Source organism: Pimephales promelas, chromosome 15, assembly GCF_988280905.1.
Source record: "Pimephales promelas chromosome 15, fPimPro1.hap1.1, whole genome shotgun sequence".
Lineage (NCBI taxonomy): Eukaryota > Metazoa > Chordata > Actinopteri > Cypriniformes > Leuciscidae > Pimephales > Pimephales promelas.
The window spans coordinates 10,185,230-10,208,781 of record NC_142783.1 but is presented as its reverse complement, the minus strand read 5'-3'; the positions used below and the strand labels follow the sequence as shown (position 1 = coordinate 10,208,781).

Sequence of the window (23,552 nt, the reverse complement as noted above, 5' to 3'; positions counted from 1 at the left end):
GCACATCTTGGAATAGCTCAGAAGGCGTGTTGTCCTCTTGTAATCTGATATTGGTGAGTAGCTATATTTTTGAAGATTCTCTCATGTTATAATAAAGATTTGAATTTTAATTCTTACACTTTGTACTTTTATGATTTAAGGTAAAATGGAAAATTAAATAAGTACCATGCAATAAATGTAGGGTATTGAAGTTATTAATGCACTCAATTTTTTTTTTTCTTCTTAGCACCCCCAAGATAGAAGTTCCTGGTGCCATCGCTGCTTATTGATATTATAAAAATATAAAAGCAAATGACAATCAGAAAAGTTATTATACTTTAAATGATTAAATATATATTCTTAGTTTTTATTTAAAGTTATTATACTTTAAATGATTAAATATATATTCGTAGTTTTTATAAATATATATTTTATCTAAATATGTCAATATATTATTATTTAATTTGATGCATATTTGATTAATACATTTGTATAAACTGAATATATTTATTCATGTGTATTATTTTTCTATTTTTAAATAATTATATATATATATATATATATATATATATATATATAATTTGCAGGGGAAAAATGTATAATTTACAGTATAATTAGAAAATGTCTAGTATTTTTAATACCTCAAAAAAAAAAAAATACAGAAACTTGCTAACGTAAGCAAGCATATTCTCATGCAGTGGCATTTGGATTTTCCTTTTTAAAGTGCAACCAAGAATAAACTTCCACAGCAGTGCTGTTATTAGTAATAATTATTTTATGTGTGATTCAAAACAAGGGTTGGGTGTCAAGGTGGGTCCTGCGGTCACTCATCTTTCATCTTTCGTGACCTTTTACTGAGCAACTTCTCTCTTTCAGATTTAACGTTCAGAAACGTGTGGGCTCTTACTTCCAATTAACTTTCAACACAAAATATTATTCAGCTAAAACGTGCTGTAGAGTAGAGCACAGGAAATACTAAGATACTTCTACTAAAGGCAGACTCAGCAGTAATGTGTAATGTGCGAAGCATGCTGTGAAGTCAAGCATGACACATTCTCAGAGATGCGATCTGCAAGCAAGACAGGAAGAAGTGGGTGGAAAAGCACTGACACAATACAACAGGCAGCTACACTTGGCTTTGCCTTCTTAGTTTGTGCATGTCTTCTAAACTAGGGTTCATTTACTAACTCTTGGATTGGGAAGAGCTTTCAAACTAATAAACTAATGGGTAAACAAAACAAACTAACACACTAATGTTAGTTTTATATAATTTTACCCATTTGTTGAGTTTGCTTCACCACAAAAATAAAACCAGTGTCATTTTAACTGTAAAATACTGTAAAAAAAAAAAAAAAAAAAAAAACACTACAGAGAAAAAAAACTGTATGAAGCTTTAATATAGCTCATTCACTGAAAAAAATGGTTTTACTTGAAACAATTTTTGGTTATACTTATACTTTATTTTGATGTCCACTTTAGTCATTAACTACAGTATAAGTAACTTTGTAACTGCATGTCAGCTGACTCTCATTAGACTTTTAGATTAGGGTTAGGTTTAGGTTTGAGTAAAAAAAAAAAGAAAAAAATGAAAAAATATATTTAGTTAGTTTATATTTAGTTTACTTATAATAATTGTGTTTTTTTTTTTTACTTAAAATGTGTTAAGGTCAACATAATTATGTCTCAACAGTACAAAATCCAAACTCGTTGTCTAAACACAAACCATTTATGTTAAGTAAATTAATTTAATCCGTAACCATTAAGTTTACTTAATCCTTTTGTGTTGGATTACATGATTAATTTGTGTTGCATTAACTGGAACTGGGCGGTGCTTGTTAGTTCCTAGCATGCTTTGCATATGATTAAATTAAGAGAGAATAAATGTTAAAATTAAGTGTTTTTGGAGAAAATGAGAAAAGGGAAAGACTTGATAGTGTGTAATATTTAATTACTTTGGAATTATTAAAACCATTTAAATTACAGTGGGTTACCATGGAGAAGAGTTGAGCACTTCGTTTAGCTGTGGGCTGATTTAATAATTTTCTATTGTTTTGGTTGAAGAAGCATGTAAATCTTAACATTTAAGATGCTAATATGTGCTGCTGCTAGCAAATAGCACTCAAAGTCATCTCACTAAGCTAACTAAAAAAGAACATGTAACTCAAAAAAGATGCAAATGAGTTTAATGGAAATGTTAAAATCATGTCTAACCAACACCTATTTCGTGTTCAAAGAACACGATGAAGGTTGGTTGACTTGTTTAGATGGAATATAGGTGGCGTGATTAAGTCATGTTCATCCAATGGATTATAATAAGTTGACATGTAGTTGCAAAGATATTAAGCAGACAGTCTACCAATACTAATAGCTACAAGTTGACATGCAAAGTTACTTAAGGTGTAAAGTGTACCATCAAAATAAAGTGTTAGCTTTTTTTCACTCAGAAATTACAAATAATTACAAAGAAACAGCAAGTAACACATTGGTTGAAACACTGAAAGACTGAAATAGTATTTTGTAATCCTAGTCTAACTAAAAATAAAACCTTTACAATATTGAGTAGGACGAGTAAGCGACCACCAACGACTCAGAACACTGCATAGCAACACCCTGGCAACCACCCACAACATGCACACATTGTAGAGGTGAGGCACATTTTCTTCATAAAATAAAAAAACTCCAGTTTTCAAATATTAAGTGAACATACAGTATATCTCATGCAACAAGGTATTTCATAGAATAAACACTCTCTAGAATTGCAACATTTCAATTAATCATGCATTTTCTAGATTTGCAACATGTAACGTTATTACTAAATTATTTACACTTTCTACCATCAATTAGAAAGAGTAAACCATATTTTATTGAAAAAGCAGTCATGCATTTCCCATATGCATACATTTTTTATTTATTTTTTTAATGCCAGATTTTTGATTTACCAACATTTGTGCACGTTAAAAAATGCTGGGTTGTTTTAACCCAATTTTGGGTAAGATATGGCCAAAAATGTCATTTAAAAATGTAATCCAATGGCTGGGTTTGTCCATATTTTACCCAAAATTGGGTTAAAACAACCCAGCATTTTTTAGAGTGTACATAAGTCTTGCTCTTTTCCCCCACAGGAATCTGTCCATAAGCCCCAAAAAGCACGTTCTTGGACCCACCCGAGCCCTACCCAGCGAGCTGATACCCAACACACACCACGGCCCAGCCCAGCGTCTGACCGCTCCACCAACCCTGGCATCTGCCATGGTGTCCAGCTACTAAAAATATCCTAAACGCATGGCTTATCCACTGTGTTTTTCTGTTCCAAATGATTTCCTAAACAGAAAGAGACTGTGAAACGCATAACTCCTGATCAACAACAAACATCCCGCGGCCGCCCTGACCTAACCAACCCAGCGTAGCCAAATCCATTCATAAATAAGGGCACAGCGCTTCTGAAAACAGAAATGTGTTCCAGCACAAATGAAATGTTAAACACATTATGTCTCCGGAAACGGCATTGCTTACGGTAATTCAAGGAGCGCTATTTTTCTGATGTCATTTGTTTGATTGCGGTCGATCTTATTTTAATCTTCCACATAGTGCATCGTATCGTTTTCCATATTTAATTTCCTTATGCTGTGCTATCTCCTCCCTGACTTCCTCTTCCAGATCCCGTGTCATAGATAGAGGAAACTCTAGCCTGTGGAGGTATGGGTCTCCGTGCGGGCCAAGGCCTGTTCACTGTGACAGCTGTGAGGAGATAACACGGATGCGCACCCTTGGCGTGTTGGGGGGTGTGTGAGGACATTCAGTGACCGGCCGATCGCTCCACAAACTACTGTTTGCACGTCCGTGCGTCCTCTTGGACTGATTGTGGGTCGATCTGGTGTCTTCAACACACACGCAGATTCCGCTGATTTAACCACCACAGATATTAAGAGTAGTGATCCATTATTGCCTGTGATGTTTATGTCCACTTGTCGATTACCACAAGCTTTATCCATTACATTTGTGTCACTTTCAGAATTTACCAACAGCCTTGCATTGGATAATATTCAAATATGTGTTTTGCAAAGTAAGATTTTCCTTTTTTAATGTCTAATTCATACAGTAAGATTGTTTTTTAAGAAATTCTTCTATTTAGAAAGGATGCATTCAATTGATCAAAAGTGACAGTACTGTAGAAACTACTTTTGAACTATCTGTTCATCAAATAATTCTGGGGAAAAAAAAAATATATATATATATAAATATATATATATATATATATATATAGCAGCAAATCATCATATTAGAATGATTTCTGAAGGATCATGTGACACTGAAGACTGGAGTAATGATGCTGAAAATTTAGCTTTGCGTCACATGAATAAATTGCACATTTAAATATATTGACATAGAAAATAGGGAATTAAAATTTTAATAATATTTGACAATATTACAGTTTTTACTGTATTTTTGATCTTATAAATGCAGCCTTGGTGAGCAGAAAAGACTTCTTTCAAAACTATTAAAAAAAATCTTACCGACATGAACTATACAGTGTGTGTGTGTGTGTGTGTCTATAAAAAAGGTAAAAAATATTATATATATATATATATATATATATATTAGGGCTGTGCAAAAATTAATTGCGATTAATCGCATCCAAAATAAAAGTCTGTGTTTACATAATATATTTGTGTGTGCTGTATATAATTATTTTGTATATATAAATACACACACATGCATGTATATATTTAAGAAAATGTGTTATTCATATATAAAATATTTATATTTATACAATATAGATTATGTTTTTATAAATATATACAGAATTTAAGCGCAAATAATTCTTAAATATATACATGCATGCATAGGTATTTATATATACAAAATAATTATATTCAGCACACACAAATATATTATGTAAAAACAGACTTTTATTTTGGATGCGATTAATCGCAATTAACTTTTGCACAGCCCTAATATATATATATATATATATATATATATATATATATATATATATATATATATATATATATACTGTATATATAGGCTATGTGTGTGCGTGCAATACAATTTAGTGATAGCAAATATGATGTATAAATAATCGTTGAATTAAAAAGAACCCTAAATTCTATATTGTATATTTAATATACGTATTATATATTTTTAGATTTTTGAATTGACACCGGCAGAGCAACCCCTTCCATCCTTTTAAATCTCAAAAAGTAACCAAATATCAGACAAAATCAGTTAATCACAACATACATCAGCGCTGCTCTCTTTATATGTCGGCATCAGCCATTGAAAAAGCCCATATAAGTCGAGCGGCGCTTCCCCAAAACACCTGGAGTTGTTTTCTTCCAGATCCAGTCTGTAGTTTGTGGGCGCCATGCGAGGGATTCCCTGCCGCACACGTACGTGCTTCACTTTAAGTGCCTGTGTGGATTAGCAGGGCAAGTCTAGACCTCAGATACGCAGCCTCCAGCAGCAGACGGGCGCTCCTGTGATCTCCTGTCCCGTTCTCTTCAAAGCCCTGCGCTCTCAATGCCTTCTTCCGACAGGATCACAAGAGCAGGATTTTGTCTTTGACAATAATTGCAAGCATATCAAAAGCAGCATTCATCCACACATAAGCAGTCTGTGAGCACTTTGAGCCCGCATTCATAGGGATGGGGGGGGGGGGGGGGTTGTAGGGTGTGTAGGGTGGATGTAACACAGAAAAATATTAAATGGAAATAATTTTTTTTTTTTTACGTGTTAAGCTTCGGGAATACTTAAATGACAGTTATTTTTTTCTTTATTCTCAACATGGAAGCACTCAAAATGTTGGACGCTTGTGGAAAATAATAATGCGGAGGCCTCTCTGTGATTTGGTTCCAGTTCTGCAGTTCTTTTCATTTCGGTGTTATCCGTAAGTGAGGAATCTTGGACAGTATCCTGTTGTGTTCATGTAAAATATGCTATGTATAATTTACATCATATTTACATTGTTTTTTTTTTTTTACAAGTTACACAGATGCCATCGATACACTCTTACTGTAAATAGCAATAAAGCTGTTTTATATGGGTGTTTGCGGTAAAACTCGACTTTCCCTGTCAATTTGGATGCCAAAGTTTTATTTCCAACATGTCATTTATTGTAAACGAATGTCTTACGTGATTTGACCCTTTTTATGATTGAGCCAAAGCAAACGAAGTGGCCGGCAAAGAATAAATAAAATTAAAGTGGAAGTACCAACCTCTTCCACTCCTGCCAACAAATCTCAGGTCGTTGAAACGCGCCACCTGATTCTTCATGACAGCTGAGGCGTTTCGCAGCTCTGCCGAGTAGTTCTCGTCATTCCCTGCCATAACTGTCACCACGGTCCCGTCAGGAACATCTCCCAGAGCAACAACCTGAGCAGAAAACACATCATTTACCCTGATATTCACGGTTTACATTCATACACGGTCTCAATCCTGATGAAAACAGGCCGTGATCCAGATTATAGTTGACATTTTGAAACTAAACTGCTGTATACCACAATAAGAACACAGAAAATCAAGTCAAACATGCAAATATATCATCAGACGAAAGCTAGATTGTCCTTTAAGGTGAGATTTCAAATTGTCTATGTAAAAAAATCACCTTAAACTGGTTGGAAACCATCAGGTCATATCAGTGAGTCCAGTATAAACAGACTTTAACATTACTATTGATTCAGTAATAAACAATGAGCATAATGTCTAAAGCGAATTTGAATATATATATATTGAACAGGCCTATTTAAATGTGTGTGTGTGTATATATATATATATATATATATATATATGAAGAGTTCAGATGCAAAAGCCTCTAAATGCCATTTTAAATTTTCTTCTTTAATGATGATTTTTATCAAACTTGTATATTTAAGTTCAGTAATTTCACTTAAATAACAATTAATAGGTAATTATCATTGCCATTTAAGTGAAATCACTGAACTTAAATATACAAGTTTGATAAAAATGATCATTCTAGAAGAAAATGTCAAATGGCACTTAGAGGCTTTTGCATCTGAACTCTTCATATATATATATATATATATATATATATTTTTTTTTCCATTTATTTGTATATATACATTTACTTGCCAAAATGACCTTCCCCCTAAAATAACAAACTGAAAAAATGATGTGATTCATATGAATTATGTTTTGATGTTATTGTTCAATGTGAGCAGGGGCAGCTGGTTCAGTTCTACAAGCTCATCTAAATGAACAAAGGTTTACAGAACAAAAAGACTCTGAAATCATCCTGTGTTACAGATATAGATGCATTTGTATGAAAGACTCTATCTTTGGTGAAAGTATTAATACTTGTGTGTAATTTAGGCCGCGTGATTAAACATGCATGTGTTTGTATCTATGAATAGCTTCAAATCGCTCAGATTTCACTTCTCTCCAGCACGGCAGGATTTCTCATTTTAAACATCACCCACAAATAACCGCAATAATTAAAACAACAACAACAACAACTATTAACATTAAAGCACATAGTGTTGAAGTGGAAAAGAAACACTGGTAAAAACGTCATAAATCGTGTCCATCAATAAGTTTTTAAAAGAACTAGATTACATTAGGAAAACCCCAACAACGCTGCACAGATTTTTAGTTCACGTAGTACATTTCAATAAAAGTTTGATTATATATGAAGTATAACCTTATATGTAGCCTAAAGTCAAGACCTGTGAGTTTACATTTACATAAACAATCAAATGAACTTAAATAGAATCATTTTATTTTAACTGTTAAATGGCTGCGTTTTTCTTTCCTACTAATTTATAATGTAATGTTATGTATTTTAATGTTGTCTGGATCTTGGCCAAGTCTGCTGTAAAGGAGATTTAAATCCAGCCTGGTTAAATAATTACCTAGTTTAAATGAATAATAATACAAAATATATTCATTTATGAGTAAAACACATCACGAGTTAATGTGCATCTAAATAGTAAAAAAACAAAACATCCATAGTTTAATGTAGCCTAAATACTATTGTTTGTAAATCACTATTAAATCCTTAAGTGTTTCTGACCTTAAACGCCACCGGGAGAGTTTTGTTGCACCTCCAGTGAGACGGCAGCACTGAGCACAGAAAGTTGGGGCTGTCCGTGCGCACGAGCTCGGCGGGGTGGTCCGCGATGATTTCCACCATGGTTCGGTTGTCGTGCTGTCGGAGTCTCGGCACCGCCGCGTTCGGCTCCTGCTGCACATCGCTCATCTTCCCCGCCACCGGCTGAAGGCTGCTGGACGGTGGACTGAACCTGCGGCTGGTGTTCGGGTCTACCGGAATGCGCATCACAACAATGTCAGCAAAGGTAAGGACACTTCAAAAGCAGCACTAAAGTCAGGGTTTTCAATCACAAATAGCCAGGATCTATATAAAGTCCGTTAGGCTGAGTAACGCGCCTTCCAGAAACCGAAAAAGTTGGATGAGATCGGTTCCTCTCAGGCTTTACGCGCGAGCTTTACGCGCTCCCACAGGTGAATCGCGTTGAAATTAACGCGCACGAGCTCGTGGTTACACGCAGAAGAAACGCAGACATAATTCTCGAGGTCGATTTTTTGCTTCTCCAATGTTGAACGTTGCTGTGATAAACTTCAAAATCCGGGAAAAAAGAGCGAGTCACTTCGCGTTACGCGCAGCGCTCGATCGGAGAGTTCACTTTACCGCGCTTCTTAAAACGTGCCACCATGTAAGTAGTAAAAAGAAAGTTTACGGCTTTGCAAAAGTCCTCAAGACCTTTTTTGGTCCATGCACGGTCTTTGTGAAGGGTTAAAAAGGTGATTCCAAAGGTTGTGGTTAGAAAGATGAAGGCGCTGCAAAGCCGCAGTGTTTTTTGTCTCGTTGTGTGGTTTGTCTTAGGAGGCAGGGACTTGGGTGAGCTCAGGTTTTTTGTGGTTTATATATATGCAGAAGCAGGAGGATTATTATGCTGATGAGTCTTGAGCACGTCATGTCTCCAAGCACCATTTCACGGCATCAAAATAAATCAGCAATTCAGATTTTCTTTTTAGCTTTTTTTCCTCTTGTACCAAAGCAATCCATAAAATACTAGGCTACATAGAGACCCTGTTGCTATAAATAAACTGCAGAACAGTTGTAATTTATGTCGAAATGTAAAGACATGTATAAAAGAAAACAAAGTAGGCTAAGGAAAGATCTAAGCTACTACAGTGGCATATTCAACCTTAAATTCTTTATTATGGCAACAGCAAGTTTTCTTTCACTGTTCACTCACGTGAGACATAACGAGCTCATAAAGAGACATAAACACAACTCATTGAAACCAGACAGAAAGCAAACAAGCAAAGAAGAGAAGTGACTCATTTCCTATTTCTAAAGACAGATAAAGAGCCCGGGTAAAGTTAATATTATACAATAGCAGCACAGAAGCCATGACAACAACATTGAAGAAGCATATGTATACATATAGGCCTATCTATGTTTATATATTAGTCCATGTTCATACATGACGTATGTTCATATTTTCGGGCTAATTAGGCTATTATTATTTTTTAATCTGATAAAGATTGGTTAGGTCAACGAATAACATTCGACTGTAATAATAAGTATAAAATCATAATTTTAATCATATGAATTATTTTCTAATAATTCTTTGTTGAAATGTAGCTACTATGCAAATGTTATGGTAATATCGATTTGTGTTTTATTATTATTAGCCAATTGATAATGCTTTTATTATTATTATTGTGGCTTTTAGTTTTAACCGGATAAATCTGAAAAGCTCTTTATAACGTTTAAATGCGTCTTTAATTATGCGACGAGATTAAATGCAGAACTACAGCAGTTTTCGCTTACCACTGCGTTAGATAACCGTTAAAAACTACATTACCCACAATCCCTGGCAGACCGAGTGACGTCAAATAGACACGCGCTGAACAGTATGTTTACATCAGTCAAGTGCCTTGCAGTTTGAAAGAGCACATGTGGATGGATTGAATTGATCTTAACATACATAAGGTAAAATAATCCGTTACTTTAATGTGTAAGGTTCAAATTCGGTTATTTATTTAGTCTGAAAGTCAACTGGTATTGATACGAGACTCGAAATGTTCTGTTTGCTCAGTTCAGTCCACTGTAAGTGTCTTACAACACTTTTACAAGCATCATTATGTCTTTAGAATGTTGACAAGCATTGTATTTGATATAGTTTTAACTGTTTGGATTCTCTGAAATCTAGTAAAAGTTAGTTATAGTTACAGGTAGGTAAATAAATAGCTTTTTTGACATGTCACGTTATTTCAGCATCTTTAAGTCATACATAAGCATTACATAATATACTGAGTAAAAATTAGCTTGTTTATGTGGGAATGCAAATTAAATATGATAATATTAATGCAAAAATCATAATTAGATGGACAAATTTCCGTTTTCTTATTTCAGGCTCCAGTTGTGAGCCTGTGGTTGGTTGAGGTTTCATACTCTGTTCTTCCTTCACAGTCAATTCTGTGTTTTATTCTGGAAAAAATCACATCCTCACTCTTGTGTCTAGCCTGACTTTCCCCCCATGTGTATTGTTTGTAAAACCTTGGCTGTTTGAAAGACCGTAGGAAGAGTGATGTCAGCACTCGACATGAAGCCTGACTCTGTGGAAACTTGCGCACACACACACACACTCACACAGATGATGGAGATTTGAACGTGCGAGTCGTTTCTTCTTCGCCTCCTCCTTCCTGTCCAAGTACACGTCCGAGAGCCTTTAATCTACACGTTTCGGTGTGAGAGAAATGGATTTCGCATGATTGCAATTCTTGTGGAGACGCTGGGAAACTGTGTGTGGCGGCCCGGCGAGGATGTAGGAGGGAAATAAAACATCCAATGGCTCTGAATCGCATTTGCCACTTCATTAGGGCCTCGAGAAAGACGCACTATTAAGTTACATTTCCTTCTTCGGTGACTGCGAGCGCCAAATATGTTTCTGATTTTCCCCCTGTTATGATGATGGTCTGAAAATTTATGAGACAGCTGAGTTGGGGTAATTGTAATTAATGAAAAATATAGTTGAATATATATATTGAAACAGCATGTGGCGGAAGGTTGGATTGGGATGTCTTGGATAAAGAAGAAATAAATATGTTGGAGGTCTTTGAATGCTGATATTTGTGGGCTTTTCTTTCATAGAGTCGCGGTAGTAAAAGTGCCCTTCCTCAAAATCATTTTATGTCACCAAGAGTCATCCGTATTTTGGTCTTTACACGCTGTAGGACTACTGCTCTTGGCAAAATCGACCAAAACACGAATCGAACGCCCACGACTAAATGAGGAAATTAACTAGGCGTCTGTAGACAAAAAAAACAAAACAAACACCAAAAAAAGACGTGGAAGCTACATAAAAGTCCTGACTATTTAATTACATAGAGGAAAAATGCAATAAATAGAACGGGCTCCCTTTTCTGTTCTTTCAAAGCCTTTTGCATGTTGAAGTAATCTTGATTCATTTGCCACATCTGAATTCATTTTGCCCAGTATGGCGACCATCTGCCTTCACAAGTCAAAGCAAAAGCTTTATCTTTCATCCAACAGAGGGGGCGAAAACAGAAGGAAATGTAATGCAGCGATGTGTTTATTGAAGAAAAGGGCCCTGCGTTTGCTTTGGTGACACTTTGGAACATTTAGTTTCATGTCCCTCTGAGACAGAATTAAGATTTATAATGGCTCTGATTAAAGGAGAAGGTCACTGAAAAATGACAATTCTGCCTTTATTTGTTCACCTTCATGTCGTTCCAAACCCAAATGCTGGTGTTATTCTTGTGGAACATGAAATGAAGAAATTTTGAAAAATATCCTGGGTGCTCTTTGAAACCATTCGGGACGTGTGCTGTCAAGTCAAACCCCAGAATGATTAAAGCTAGTCCATGTGATTGGTGCTGTATTTTGAGTCTTTTAAAGCCACGTGGCGAGATTGTCTGTGCTTTGTCATAGCTCTGAAATTATCTCATTCTCTGTATTGAAACTGCTGTCACTTTGGTTCGACATACTTTTTATATAATTGAATGTGAGCATAAATTAGAGATTATCTGTGATTAATGGCTTAAAGTCTGCATGAAACGGAAGTTGCGATTGTTTTTTGTGCCCTATTGTGACACATAGTGTCGACAAAAATACCGACTTCGGTACCAAGTTGGTACTGAACAAAAAAAAAAGTGGCGCTGTAGAGCTGGCAAGTGGACCTCTAGGTTGAAAAGGCGTCAATGCAAGTGAATGAGAGAAAAGCCATGAATGTAAAGTTGTGAACATATGTTGTCTGTGAATTTTTTTTATATAATTTCTCATGTAACGAGTTTGACAGTATATTGTATGATTCTTTGGCTAGCAGTTGTGGAATAGACATAATGAGAAAGACTACACGTCGCATATGTACGGAGGCGTATTGCATTCACTTGAAGTTAATTTTTCATGAGAAAAAAAATTGCTCTGTTTTTCTGAATTAATGAGTTAATTTTTCATGAGAAAAAAAGTTTTTGCTCTGTTTTTCTGAATTAACGAGTTAATTTTTCATGAGAAAAAAATATTTTGCTGTGTTTTTCTGAATTAATGAGTTAATTTTTCGTGAGAAAAAAAAGTTTTTGCTCTGTTTTTCTGAATTAACAAGGTAATTCAGAAAAACAGAGCAAAAAAAAAAAAAAAAACCATGAAAAATTAACTCGTTAATTCAGAAAAACAGCAAAAAAAAAAAAATTCTCATGAAAATTTAACTCATTAATTCAGAAAAACAGCAAAAAAAAATTCTCATGAAAAATTAACTCATTAATTCAGAAAAACAGAGCAAAAACTTTTTTCTCATGAAAAATTAACTCATTAATTCAGAAAAACAGAGAAAAAAAATTTTCTCATGAAAAATTAACTCATTAATTCAGAAAAACAGAGAAATTTTTTGTTCTCATGAAAAATTAACTCATTAATTCAGAAAAACAGAGCAAATTTTTTTTTCTCATGAAAAATTAACTCGTTAATTCAGAAAAACAGAGTAGATTTTTTTTCTTCAAGTGAATGCAATACGTACATATGTGACGTCACCGCATAAAACATTTTCCCTCCACAAATCACTTTGCGATAATCCAAGGAATTAGATCGAGATGCCTGTGTGTTTTGTACCCAAATGTCACCATTCAAACAATGGTTTGTTTAGCGGGTTCCGTGTGCTAGTGGTGGTGACGTATATCAAACGCGTTGAAAGTAGGGATGCACGATATATCGGCCAGCATATCGGTATCGGCCGATATAAGTTCATTTTTAATGTTATCATTTGTCGGCCTGGTAAGAAAATGTGGCCGATATATTAAAGCCGATAAATAATGTATTATTCCCTTCAGCTGAGACACTTGTTGAGCACTGTTTATGTTTTTGAATTTCTTGAAATATGATTGATATCTATTCAAAAAATGAAAATACGGTTTGGTACAACATGTGCAGAGCAAATCTGTCATATCGGCTATACAACACTATAACATTGACATGGATTCAATTGTGAGACTTTTGTTTTTGTGATCAGGCTCTCAAAATTAGATAAAAATTTGGATTTAAGTTTATCGGCCGATATATCGGTTATCGGCTTTTTAAATATAAAGAACTATCGGTTATCGGTATCGGCCAAAATTTTCATATCGGTGCAACCCTAGTTGAAAGCAGGAAGAGTTGTAGTCCACAAAGTGCTCTCACACCAAGTCTAACCGTATGAAAATTCTACCCTCTAAATTGTAGCATTATTTACATGAAAAATTATATAAAAAATGTACAGACAACATATATTCATTCACATTCGTTGCAAAATTCAAACGGGATTAGAAAATAATTATTTTCTCTCATTCACTTGCATTGACGATTTTTTCAGCCTAGGGGTCCAGCGGGGTTAGCGGAAGGGGCGGGACTTACCAGCTCTATAGAGCCTCTGATTGGCCATTGCGTTCATGCGCTCATTGTAGCCAATTACAGACTGATTTGGTGAGCTTGTGAGCACAATGGCCAATCAGAGGTGTTTACGATTATGCTCAACAGCGCTCAAAGCAATTTTTTTTTTAATTTCAGTAACTTTTTGACAACACTAATGACACATCTGGCTTCTTGAACAAGAAAAAAATGTAAGGCGGGACTTAATTTTGTCAATTGGGTATTGATTGGATGGTTGTGGTTTGCTATTGGCGGACCTCCTGTGAAATGAGTGACAGTTTTTCCCGCCCTTGTAAACCGTAACCATGTCGTGTCTAAGAAGAAATACTCCAATATTTTGGAAAAAAGAAAGTCAAAAGTTGTCAATTTTTAAATTTCATGGCAACTTTAATGGTGTGTTCACACTTGGCAAGTTTGGTTGGATTAAAATGAACTCTGGTGCACTCCAAAGAAGTGAACTCGAAACAAACTTTGGTACGGTTCGTCTGTAATGTGAACGCAACACGGACCAAAAACATGTATACGAACCATAAACATGCAACATCTTGTGTGTGTGACTGTGACGGAGGGATTCCTGCCACTGTTTTTTCTCCTTTACACATTTTATAAGCTCTTCACAAGTTGTCTGCTTTATCATAGCTACCACCGTCATATATACGCACATTGGGTCTCATTCATGAAACACGAGCAGAACGAATTTGTGTGTAAATCGTGTGTAAAGTGGTTCTGGTGTAATTTTTCGGATTCATTAAAATGTTCGTATTTTCCAAATGTTAGTTGGTTGGTACGCAAGAAATCTACACCTGCTCCCAGCCACGCGTAAATGGTGCGCTTTAATAAAGCTGCATTAATTCGCCTTAATCGGGTACATATTTAAACAGCATTTTGAAAAAAAAAAATTTTGTATAGTAATTACATACGTTTTTTTTTTTTTTTACTTTTATTATGAGAGCCACTAATAGCAGATCTGGTGATAGATGGCAGTCCTTCTCCAGTTTGAATACGATTTTTTCCAAAGTAAACTAATTAGTTTTTTGCTGTCAAGCTTAATGTCGAACCATTTTCTTCTCACTTGTGGGACTGTTCGGTTAACAGATGAAACTCCATTAACTGCATCAATAATATGCTGCCAAGCTTCCTTTTTTTAGGACCTCATACGCCACTATGTACGCTTGAAAATAAAATGTGGCGTTTTGAATGAACTTCTGATAATAAAACTTCAATTTCTGCATCCGAGAAATCTTTCTTTTTCATTCGCATTCATGTTATTATATGCCTATATATAGATGTTAGTCGGATATAATATGCGGCATTTATGGTCATTTACGACTAGTTTGAATTCATTAACAATTAACAATTGAATTCATAATCAGGAGAAGAGTTTTCAGGAAAGTCTCTTTACGCGCAAATCACTCTCATATTTACTCATATATTAACCAATGTTTCATGAATGAGACCCATTGAACGCATTTATCTGAGCACACAGCATTGGTTTGGATGTTTGAAAAGCCCAGTCACAAAATATATCTTTAATTTCAGTATTGAAAGTGAGCGTGTGAACGCTAATCCAACCAGGACTAAATGTCTTATTTTCTTTTTTCGTCCAGACCAAAAGAACCAAACTAAATGTGTGAAAATTTCAAACTGTTTTTGAATGAAGGTGAGCAAATTATAATGATATCTACACCAGCATTATTAGGGATTATACGTCTCATCTACGTGCAAAAAGGGCCGTCCGCTTGTGAGATTTGATAGTCTGATGCCGTAGGAAGGCTGTGGTTTCTGAGTCACTCGTGTCAGCTTCAGGTTCAAACAGACAAAGGTTTGCTCAAATAATCCTGGTGGGCCGTGACGAGGCCGACAATGAGCGCATTTGAATTCGACAAGCTCCATTTGTGGGGTTGTATCAGCATCCTGTTAATTTGTTTTCTTTGTATTATTAGAGGATGTCTAACTTCAAACTGTGCAGATAGCTGTGTGATGAATGTTAACTGCTGGACAGCACGTGCTCTGATAATTCAGATACATTAGCAAATAATGACGTTCTGTGTCTGATAGTAATGTTGACTCTGTTGGTTCTGGAGGGTGGCAGACACATGCAGTCAGAACCATCATGATGTTAAAGAAATAGTTCACTTCAATATGAGAATGCGGTCATCATTTACTCACCCTCAAGTCGTTTCAAACCTGTGTGAGTTTCTCTTTTCTGTTGAACACAAAAGAAGATATTTTGAAGAATGTTGGTGACCAGAGAGTTGATGGACCCCATTGACTTCCATAGTATTTTTTTCCTACCATGGAAGTCAATGGGGTCCAACTGTTTGGTTAACAACATTCTTCAAAATATCTTCTTTTGTGTTCAACAGAACATAATATTAACCAAAATGCAGATTCTCGTTATGGCAATATATCAGCTGATTAATGAGCCAGGCCTCAGTTTCTAAAACAGCCTTATCAGTGCTAGAGCACATTTTCCATTTTTAAATTATTATTATGATTAGTATTAGTATGTTTGTGAGCTGAGTATAAATTGAATACTCAATTTTATTATTGGAGTTGTTGTTTTTGTTGTTTTGAATTGAGTATAAATTATATACTCAATTTAAAGTCAAGTCGTTTAAAGTCAAAGTTTAAAAATCGTATATTTTAATTATTAGATATTTATGTTTTAATAATTATTTTCTGTTTTAATGTGTAAATTGTTCAATCAATATATATATATATACCGAATATTTAATGTCAACATTAATTAATTTTTAATGAATTATGTAAATATACACAATTTTTACTGTCAATTCACAAAAGGTATATTCGAAAAATGTATTGTTGTTATTATTTACATATCTCTGATTCAAAATTAAATTTAAACCTAAGGATGTCAGGATTTTAAGATAAAAACAAACAAACAAATAAGACTTTTGACATGCAATTAATAAATACTCATCGGTTCATTTTGATTTCAGGGATTCAATGCCAAGTGAGCACAACACTAAAATGTTATATGGAATTAAATATGCACTTTTTATCATGCCATGTGATGCTGGCAAGATCAAGCGTTTAGTAAACATTAGAACAAAACCAGACTTTAAACATGTCTGCCGTTCCCTTTGAACTAAAACATCATTTGTCAGCTCTCATTGCCTACAGAAGTTTAAGCAGCCTTGCTTTGGTCATTAAAAATAGTTCAGTCTCACTTTCTAAAAAAAAAAAAAGCATCCTGCGTCTCTGACATCTCTTTGTGAGCGTCGTTTGTCATTGACTCCGGTTGAACGTGTCCTGCTCTGAACATGTGGCGTGTTTCCCCTCCTGTCAGTGGATGCATCAGGAAGCGTTTTCCATGTGAAGTGGCTTTATAATTGCTCAGGCTTTGAGTGGGCGTTGTGTAAAGCGTGCGTGTGTGTTTGTGTGTGTGTTACAGATGAGCAGCAGTGCTGTGAGCCCCATGGCAGCCAGCAGCACCGGGGCCGGACGCGGATCCGGAAAGGCCACCAGCTTCATCCCTGAGCTCCAGAGCATGATGTAAGTGGATGAAAGTTTTCCTGTCTAAAATCATTCGGAAAAGTCTGATATGTTCCAGGCCCTTACGATAAGCACTGTGGAGTTGCGTTGATGATGATACCCTGATATGGTGATGACTGTTTAACATATTCATATGTCATTTACGTGATACTCCAAGATAATTCAGAGAAGAAATGGTTGCTGCCTTAGTACATGTTTTTTTTCCCATAGGTTAAAGTCCCCCCCTATCAGTCTCCCTTAAAACTTATCTTCGATCACCAGTGACATATTTAAATGTTTTTTTCCTTGAAAACAAACTTCATACCTTAAAGGGATAGTTCACTTTTGAAATAGTTTTTCGATATGTTTTATTTTACCTCAAGCGCATCCAAGATGTAGGTGTCTTTGTTTCCACAGTATTTTAAATTTTGATATTTTTAGGTCAAACTGTCTGTCAGTGATACAATGCAGGTCTATGGTCACCACCTCAAAGAGCATGCACAGAGAAGTCCAAATTAAACATGATTTAATGAATCGTAAATGTAAGTACACATTGATGGCATAAGACACGAAACGAGCGGTTTGTGTGAGAAAATGAACAGTATTTATATTATTGTTACCTCATGTAACCACAGCCACGTCCAAGTGATCTGAGGCCGCGGGCGCTTCAGTCTGCGCCGGAAGTGATCTCTCGCGCGGTTGCGAAAAAAATTCAACGTTGTCTGTTGATATATCGAAATCGCCTTCCATTGCGATTTCCTGTATATCTAAATAGGTTTAGATATTCACAGTGAAGGATAACACTTCTGAAATCTCTGTGTAAACAATGAGTGACGTACACACGCGAGAGATCACTTCCGGCGCAGACCGAAGCGCCCGTGCCTTCAGATCAGTTAGACGTGGCTGTGGTTACATGAGGTAAAAACAATATAAATACTGTTCATTTTCTCACACAAACCGCTCGTTTCGTGTCTTATGCCATCAATGTGTATTTACATTTACGAGTCATTAAATCATGTTTAATTTGGACTTCTCTGTGCATGCTCTTTGAGGTGGACCCCATAAACCTATGAAATAGGTTTGAAAGTATGAAAATACTGTGGAAACAAAGACACCTACATCTTGGATGCCCTTGAGGTAAGCTAAAACATATCAAAAATAATTTTCAAAGTGAATTATCTCTTTAAAATAGCTTGAATGTAACTCTACAGCATTTAGTATTTAGGTTCTATGAATATGCAAATTAGCCCCGCCTCCACTCACTCACACCAGCTCAGTGATTCACTCGTTGATAATCACGTTGACGTGATTGGTTACAAGGTAGTTTGTGACGTCAGAAACTCCAGTGATTTCAAACCGTGTTTTTGAGACTGTCTTTGATTCACTGCAGTTTTAAAGGAGAACACACTCAGCAATGGTTTGTCTTAAAACATATTAAAAACACCATACAGACATGTGAACTTCATTAAAAACTTGGGCGATTTTATTACAATCACGAATCCTCGATTCAATTCGATTGCTCGTCTTTAAAAGATCCTCGATTACAATTTACCCGCGTCGATTAACCGGCAAAATGGCGGAAGTTGCAGGTTCCACGGACGATAATCCATGAACCGCATTATCAGACCATTTTCTAAGACTGCACGATATATTTAAACCATTTAAATATCATAATATTAGCAGAGTGCTGTTGCGAAATAATAAAAGCTGCGATTTATTTGAATATATATGTGCTGTGGGATTCAAAGTGAAGCGTGACACTTTATTTACATACGTTTTCTTCCAGCATCTCAGAGCAGCTTCATTCACAGTAATAAATAAATATGGTTTTAAATTCGATAAAAATTTGATTATTACTTTCTTTTGATACTTTATTTGAACCAATTATGATTGCCAAGTCATTTTAAAGGCTATTGTTCACTTAGGTCTATTTTTATTACCACAAAAAATATCCAATTACTCGATTAACCGTCAAAATAACCGTTGATGACGGCCCTATCGCCAATGATGGAAGCCGTGGCCACTCTTGATTTCCACCACAGAAGACCACTTTTATGGTTTACCGAAGTATCAATTAATGCTTATTCGGAAATAAAGAGGGTTTGCTTATTGGAAACCTCATCGGTGTTTGTGGTTCTCTGGATGTACTCCGGCACACGACAGTAGTTTTGTCAGAAACCCTGTTTTTCCGTCAAAAACCTTAAGTGTAGTTGATCTTGGAATGAATAATATTTAGCTCAATCTATAAAGCAAGCGTCCAGGTCTACAAAACTGCTTCACCGAAGGCACAAAGGAGTCATAAAGTAAATTTACATGCCGATCCATTTACTTCCCTCCAACAGAGCGCTTGCGGTTTGACCCAGCGAGAGATATTCTTTAGGAAAGCCACAGTGAAATTCATCCTGTCGTTCTGCTTTGAATCCCACCTGAGGAGACCTTCAAACTCATGCAAATCACAACACCTCGCGTGGGGTGACTGAGTGAGGGCAGACACAGAAATACAGAAAATAAAAAATACCTCCCCTTTTTGTTTAGTCAAAACTGGAGACAATAGATGGTCAACAAAGATTTTTGTAAAGTTTTGTTTTGCATGAATACAATTAGTCATTTTAAAGACTTTTATTTTATTTTATACTCATTTTCATCCCAAATTATCATTGCTATGTAATACGAGTGTAATAAACTATGCAATACAGTCCACATTATTAAGTAGCAATATTATTTGTTGTAACAAGTGTTTATGAATAGAAATCAGCATCAATTAAATTAAGTACAAAAATAGTAAAGAGTTATGTATGCTTAATTTTTATACAATATGCATAATTGTCATTAAAATAATATTACATTGCAAAAAATATTGTTGGTTTAACTTAAAAAAAGTAAGTAACCTGCTTGCCTTAATTTTAAGTTCATTGAAATGGAAAAAGTGAGTTAATACAATGAAGGAGAATTATTTAATCATCAGAAACTGAAAATTATATGTTATGAACTAAATATATGATTTAAGTTGATTTGACAAAATAAAACTAATCATGAAAAGGTTTTTTTATTATTATTTATTTATTTATTTATTTTTTTTACAGTATTTCTTCTTTGGATTTTACTGGGAATTGTGACCCTGACATTTCTTGCTGATTTTCATTTTGACTATTTTTCTTACACAAACTTTTCTCATGCAATGAAATCATCCCTGCCAAGATGAAAAATATTACTGTAAGAAATATTGTTTTTAATAGCTTGTTTGGCCTGTACAGAAGCCTAAAATGATCCACGTCTCCTATATCTGCCGTACCCTGATGAGTAAAATAGCGTTGATTTTCTCCAGGGCCGATTAATTTTTTTGTTGTGGTCCATGCCTTTTGAATCTCACTTCACGTCTTAAACTGCACACAGTCATATCGTTTTAGAACTTTTTTTTTTTTTTTTTTGAAACAAGAAAATCGTTTGACCCGCGACTCCATAAAGGGCTCCGGATTGCAGTCTTATATTTTTTGAAAGACATTTAATTATAGCTTGCAGTCAAAGGCATTTTTGATGGAGTCTAAATGGCCTCCAATTGCAAAGATTTTCTTCCTCTTTTGGCAGGCGCTTGCACTGAGTGATGATTTGGAGATATTATATTCCAACGTCCAACAATCTGTTGCATTCATCTGTGTCACACTGTACAATTGTTGTCAGCGACGCATTTTCCTCATGCTTTTTTTTTTTTTTTTTTTGAAATTTGCTGCTGAAACCGATGTGTAAAAATGGCGAAGAGGAGAAATAAGGTTTGTGAAAAGTCAGCTGGGACTTGGCATGTGCGCTGTACTGTAAAACAGACTCCGGGGTGTTTTTGACGCTGTCTGCTCTGGGCACGCCGGCTGTCTGGAAAAGTGAGGGAGGAAAAATGTAAAGACAGTTTCCTCTGCCGCCTCTTGCCGTGACTGTCTGCCGCCCCGTGCCTTCATGGAGGTCTCTAATTGAGATCACTTGTACTTATAAATGGTAGGAAGCTTTGTGGTTCAATGAGAGAAGCATTAGAACCATAGTGTGTGCCTCTTAAAATGAAAATGAGGCTACCGTTTAACTTTCTTAATCAGCTAAATACGTCTCTCTCCAGGCGTTTTTGGGGCTTTTTCATCTTAACAGAGTCGTTTTTAATAGTGGCAGACCAATATGGGGTTTTTAGTGGCACATACTGATATCTAAAGGGCAGAACATATAAAAACAGGAAATTATCAGTTAATCAAATCACGAGCTTTTGGAAGCTTAATTAAAAATATGACATATTTTGATAATTGTGACAAAATATGTCACAATTATCGAGCTCGGCTGATAAAATAATCTAGGTTTATTAGCCTCGCCGATAACGTCTCTGGATAGGCTAACACTATTTTTGAGCACGATTAAATGTTGTTTTGTCATGTTTTTGAGCAGATCTTTTTGAAATGACAACATGACCATGATTATAGTGCGGTCAGGTAAAGGTGATGTCTACAATGCTAAATTACATCTTTGCTCGGATTGTTTTTGTGAAACCATCTCGTTACGAAAACAGTAGGTTTTTAGTGCACTCGCATGTTGCTAATTTGCTATTTGACAGCAAAAGAGGGCTCTGGCTTTTGACTTCTGTCTGCAAGCACTGTATGGTAAAATGAATTTCTTAACATGCGTCCAATCGTTCAGTCGTGTTATAATCCGGCGCGCTCTAAAGAGTGCTTGCTTTGGCCAGGAATCTCAATGATACATGCATAAGGTGCTAAAGATAACACAGACGGTTTAATGTGGCCAACGTCCTGCTATTCTGTTCTCTGTGGATTCAACCAGCCTTCATCCTTCTCTCTGAAAGCCCTGTCCAATTAAAACACATTTATTGTACTTCAGTAAGGTAAGCAGTGTCTGTAATGATGGATGATTTTATAGCGAGACGACGAGAAAATATCGGACACTGCTAATAACACACCGCAGCTGAGCTTCGCACGTCTAGAATCTCAAAAGTAGCCTGAAACTTCATTTTTGCGTTTATTATTGAGTTTAAACGTAATATTAAACTACCAAATTCCAGGGGTCATTATTTCCCACTGATTATTCAGATTTGATTAGAATTACACGGTTTAAACGTCTATTTAGAGCATGTTTTACTCAATCCATTGGCATCAAATGCTAATTAGCTGTCAACTTCAATCCAACCAAAAACAGAAATTGAACAAACAAGTGAAATCAAATCATATTCTTCTATTGGGATTCATTCAGGACTGCGATGCTTCTGTCTGAGCTCATATTGAATGTGTGTTTTATCACGGCAGAGTCGTTCCTGAGGCGATGCGCTTTGACTGCTTCTCTTTAACTGTCGACTTCAAGTGTATCATGGCCTGTGGTTGTAACCTGATCAAAGTGGGATTTTAAGCGAGTCCTCTGCGAACCCCAGGGTTCATCACTGCCGCTGTGCCAATTGCATGAAATTCTTCTGATTAAGTGATTTGAAATGGCATTTCTGTGGCATCAGAAGTTTCAGACTAACCTAGTCCGTATTACCATGTTGGCAAATGGTCATTATTTAGTTCCAGTCCATTTTTGATGATACATTTTAGCACCTATTTTATTTTGCCACAATTATTTGTGGCACGGTGTTAGTACTACTGTACTCAGACGAAACCCACACCAGCATTTTTGTGGGTTGCAAGTCCTGCATGTTTTTTTTTTCTTTTATACTGCAAGAACGATACAGTATGAGGACGAAAGAGCTACTAGATCTGAAATGCATTGTTGAAATATGGAAATATTAGAGCACAAAAATGTGGAAATCGCAAACTGTGGCTTTTATATTGCTTTTTTTGGGTTGCCTTTGAGGGAAATTTCCTGACTATTTCTACAACCGTTAACATCAATATTTTTTTTCTTTTACATTGCAGAACACTAATGACGTAAACGCATAAGTGAGACTTGAGAGCTTTTAATGCTTCTAAAACCTGTTGCATGCCAAATATGCTGTTTTTGAGAGACGTATTGTTATTCAATTAAATGTGACGTATTTTGTGTTTTGACCTCACTATCAGTAATTAGTGGCTATGAGCAGAGAAGTGTACGGCCCCTATGCCTTGAGCTGTTTGTAATGTCAGTCCCTTTATTATCATACACTATGTAATTGCTTTTTTGTTGCCATTTTGCCATCTTCCAGTGTGTGCAG

General features: G+C 35.6%; 2 protein-coding genes across 5 annotated transcripts in view; one reads left to right on the top strand and one right to left on the bottom strand.

Annotated features, from left to right (window-relative positions):
- The window catches only part of runx2a (RUNX family transcription factor 2a), an 84,697-nt gene that overhangs the window by 48,072 nt on the left and 13,073 nt on the right, over positions 1–23,552 (bottom strand). For all 3 annotated transcript variants that reach the window (XM_039660853.2, XM_039660854.2, XM_089120094.1), the window contains exons 3-4: positions 8,012–8,259; positions 6,198–6,354 (exon numbers count right to left, since the gene is read on the bottom strand). In XM_039660853.2, the coding sequence (XP_039516787.2) occupies positions 6,198–6,354; positions 8,012–8,259 (405 nt within the window). The remainder of the gene's footprint in view (positions 1–6,197; positions 6,355–8,011; positions 8,260–23,552) is intronic.
- Positions 8,154–23,552, top strand: part of supt3h (SPT3 homolog, SAGA and STAGA complex component) — a 208,886-nt gene continuing 193,487 nt past the window's right edge. Inside the window, exons 1-2 of one of the 2 annotated variants that reach the window (XM_039660855.2) lie at positions 8,154–8,294; positions 17,307–17,407. In XM_039660855.2, coding sequence (XP_039516789.2) covers positions 8,268–8,294; positions 17,307–17,407 — 128 coding nt within the window. In that variant the 5' untranslated portion in view covers positions 8,154–8,267. Of the gene's footprint in view, positions 8,295–9,830; positions 9,962–17,306; positions 17,408–23,552 lie in introns of those variants that run through there. The other variant, XM_039660856.2, reaches the window with a different exon arrangement.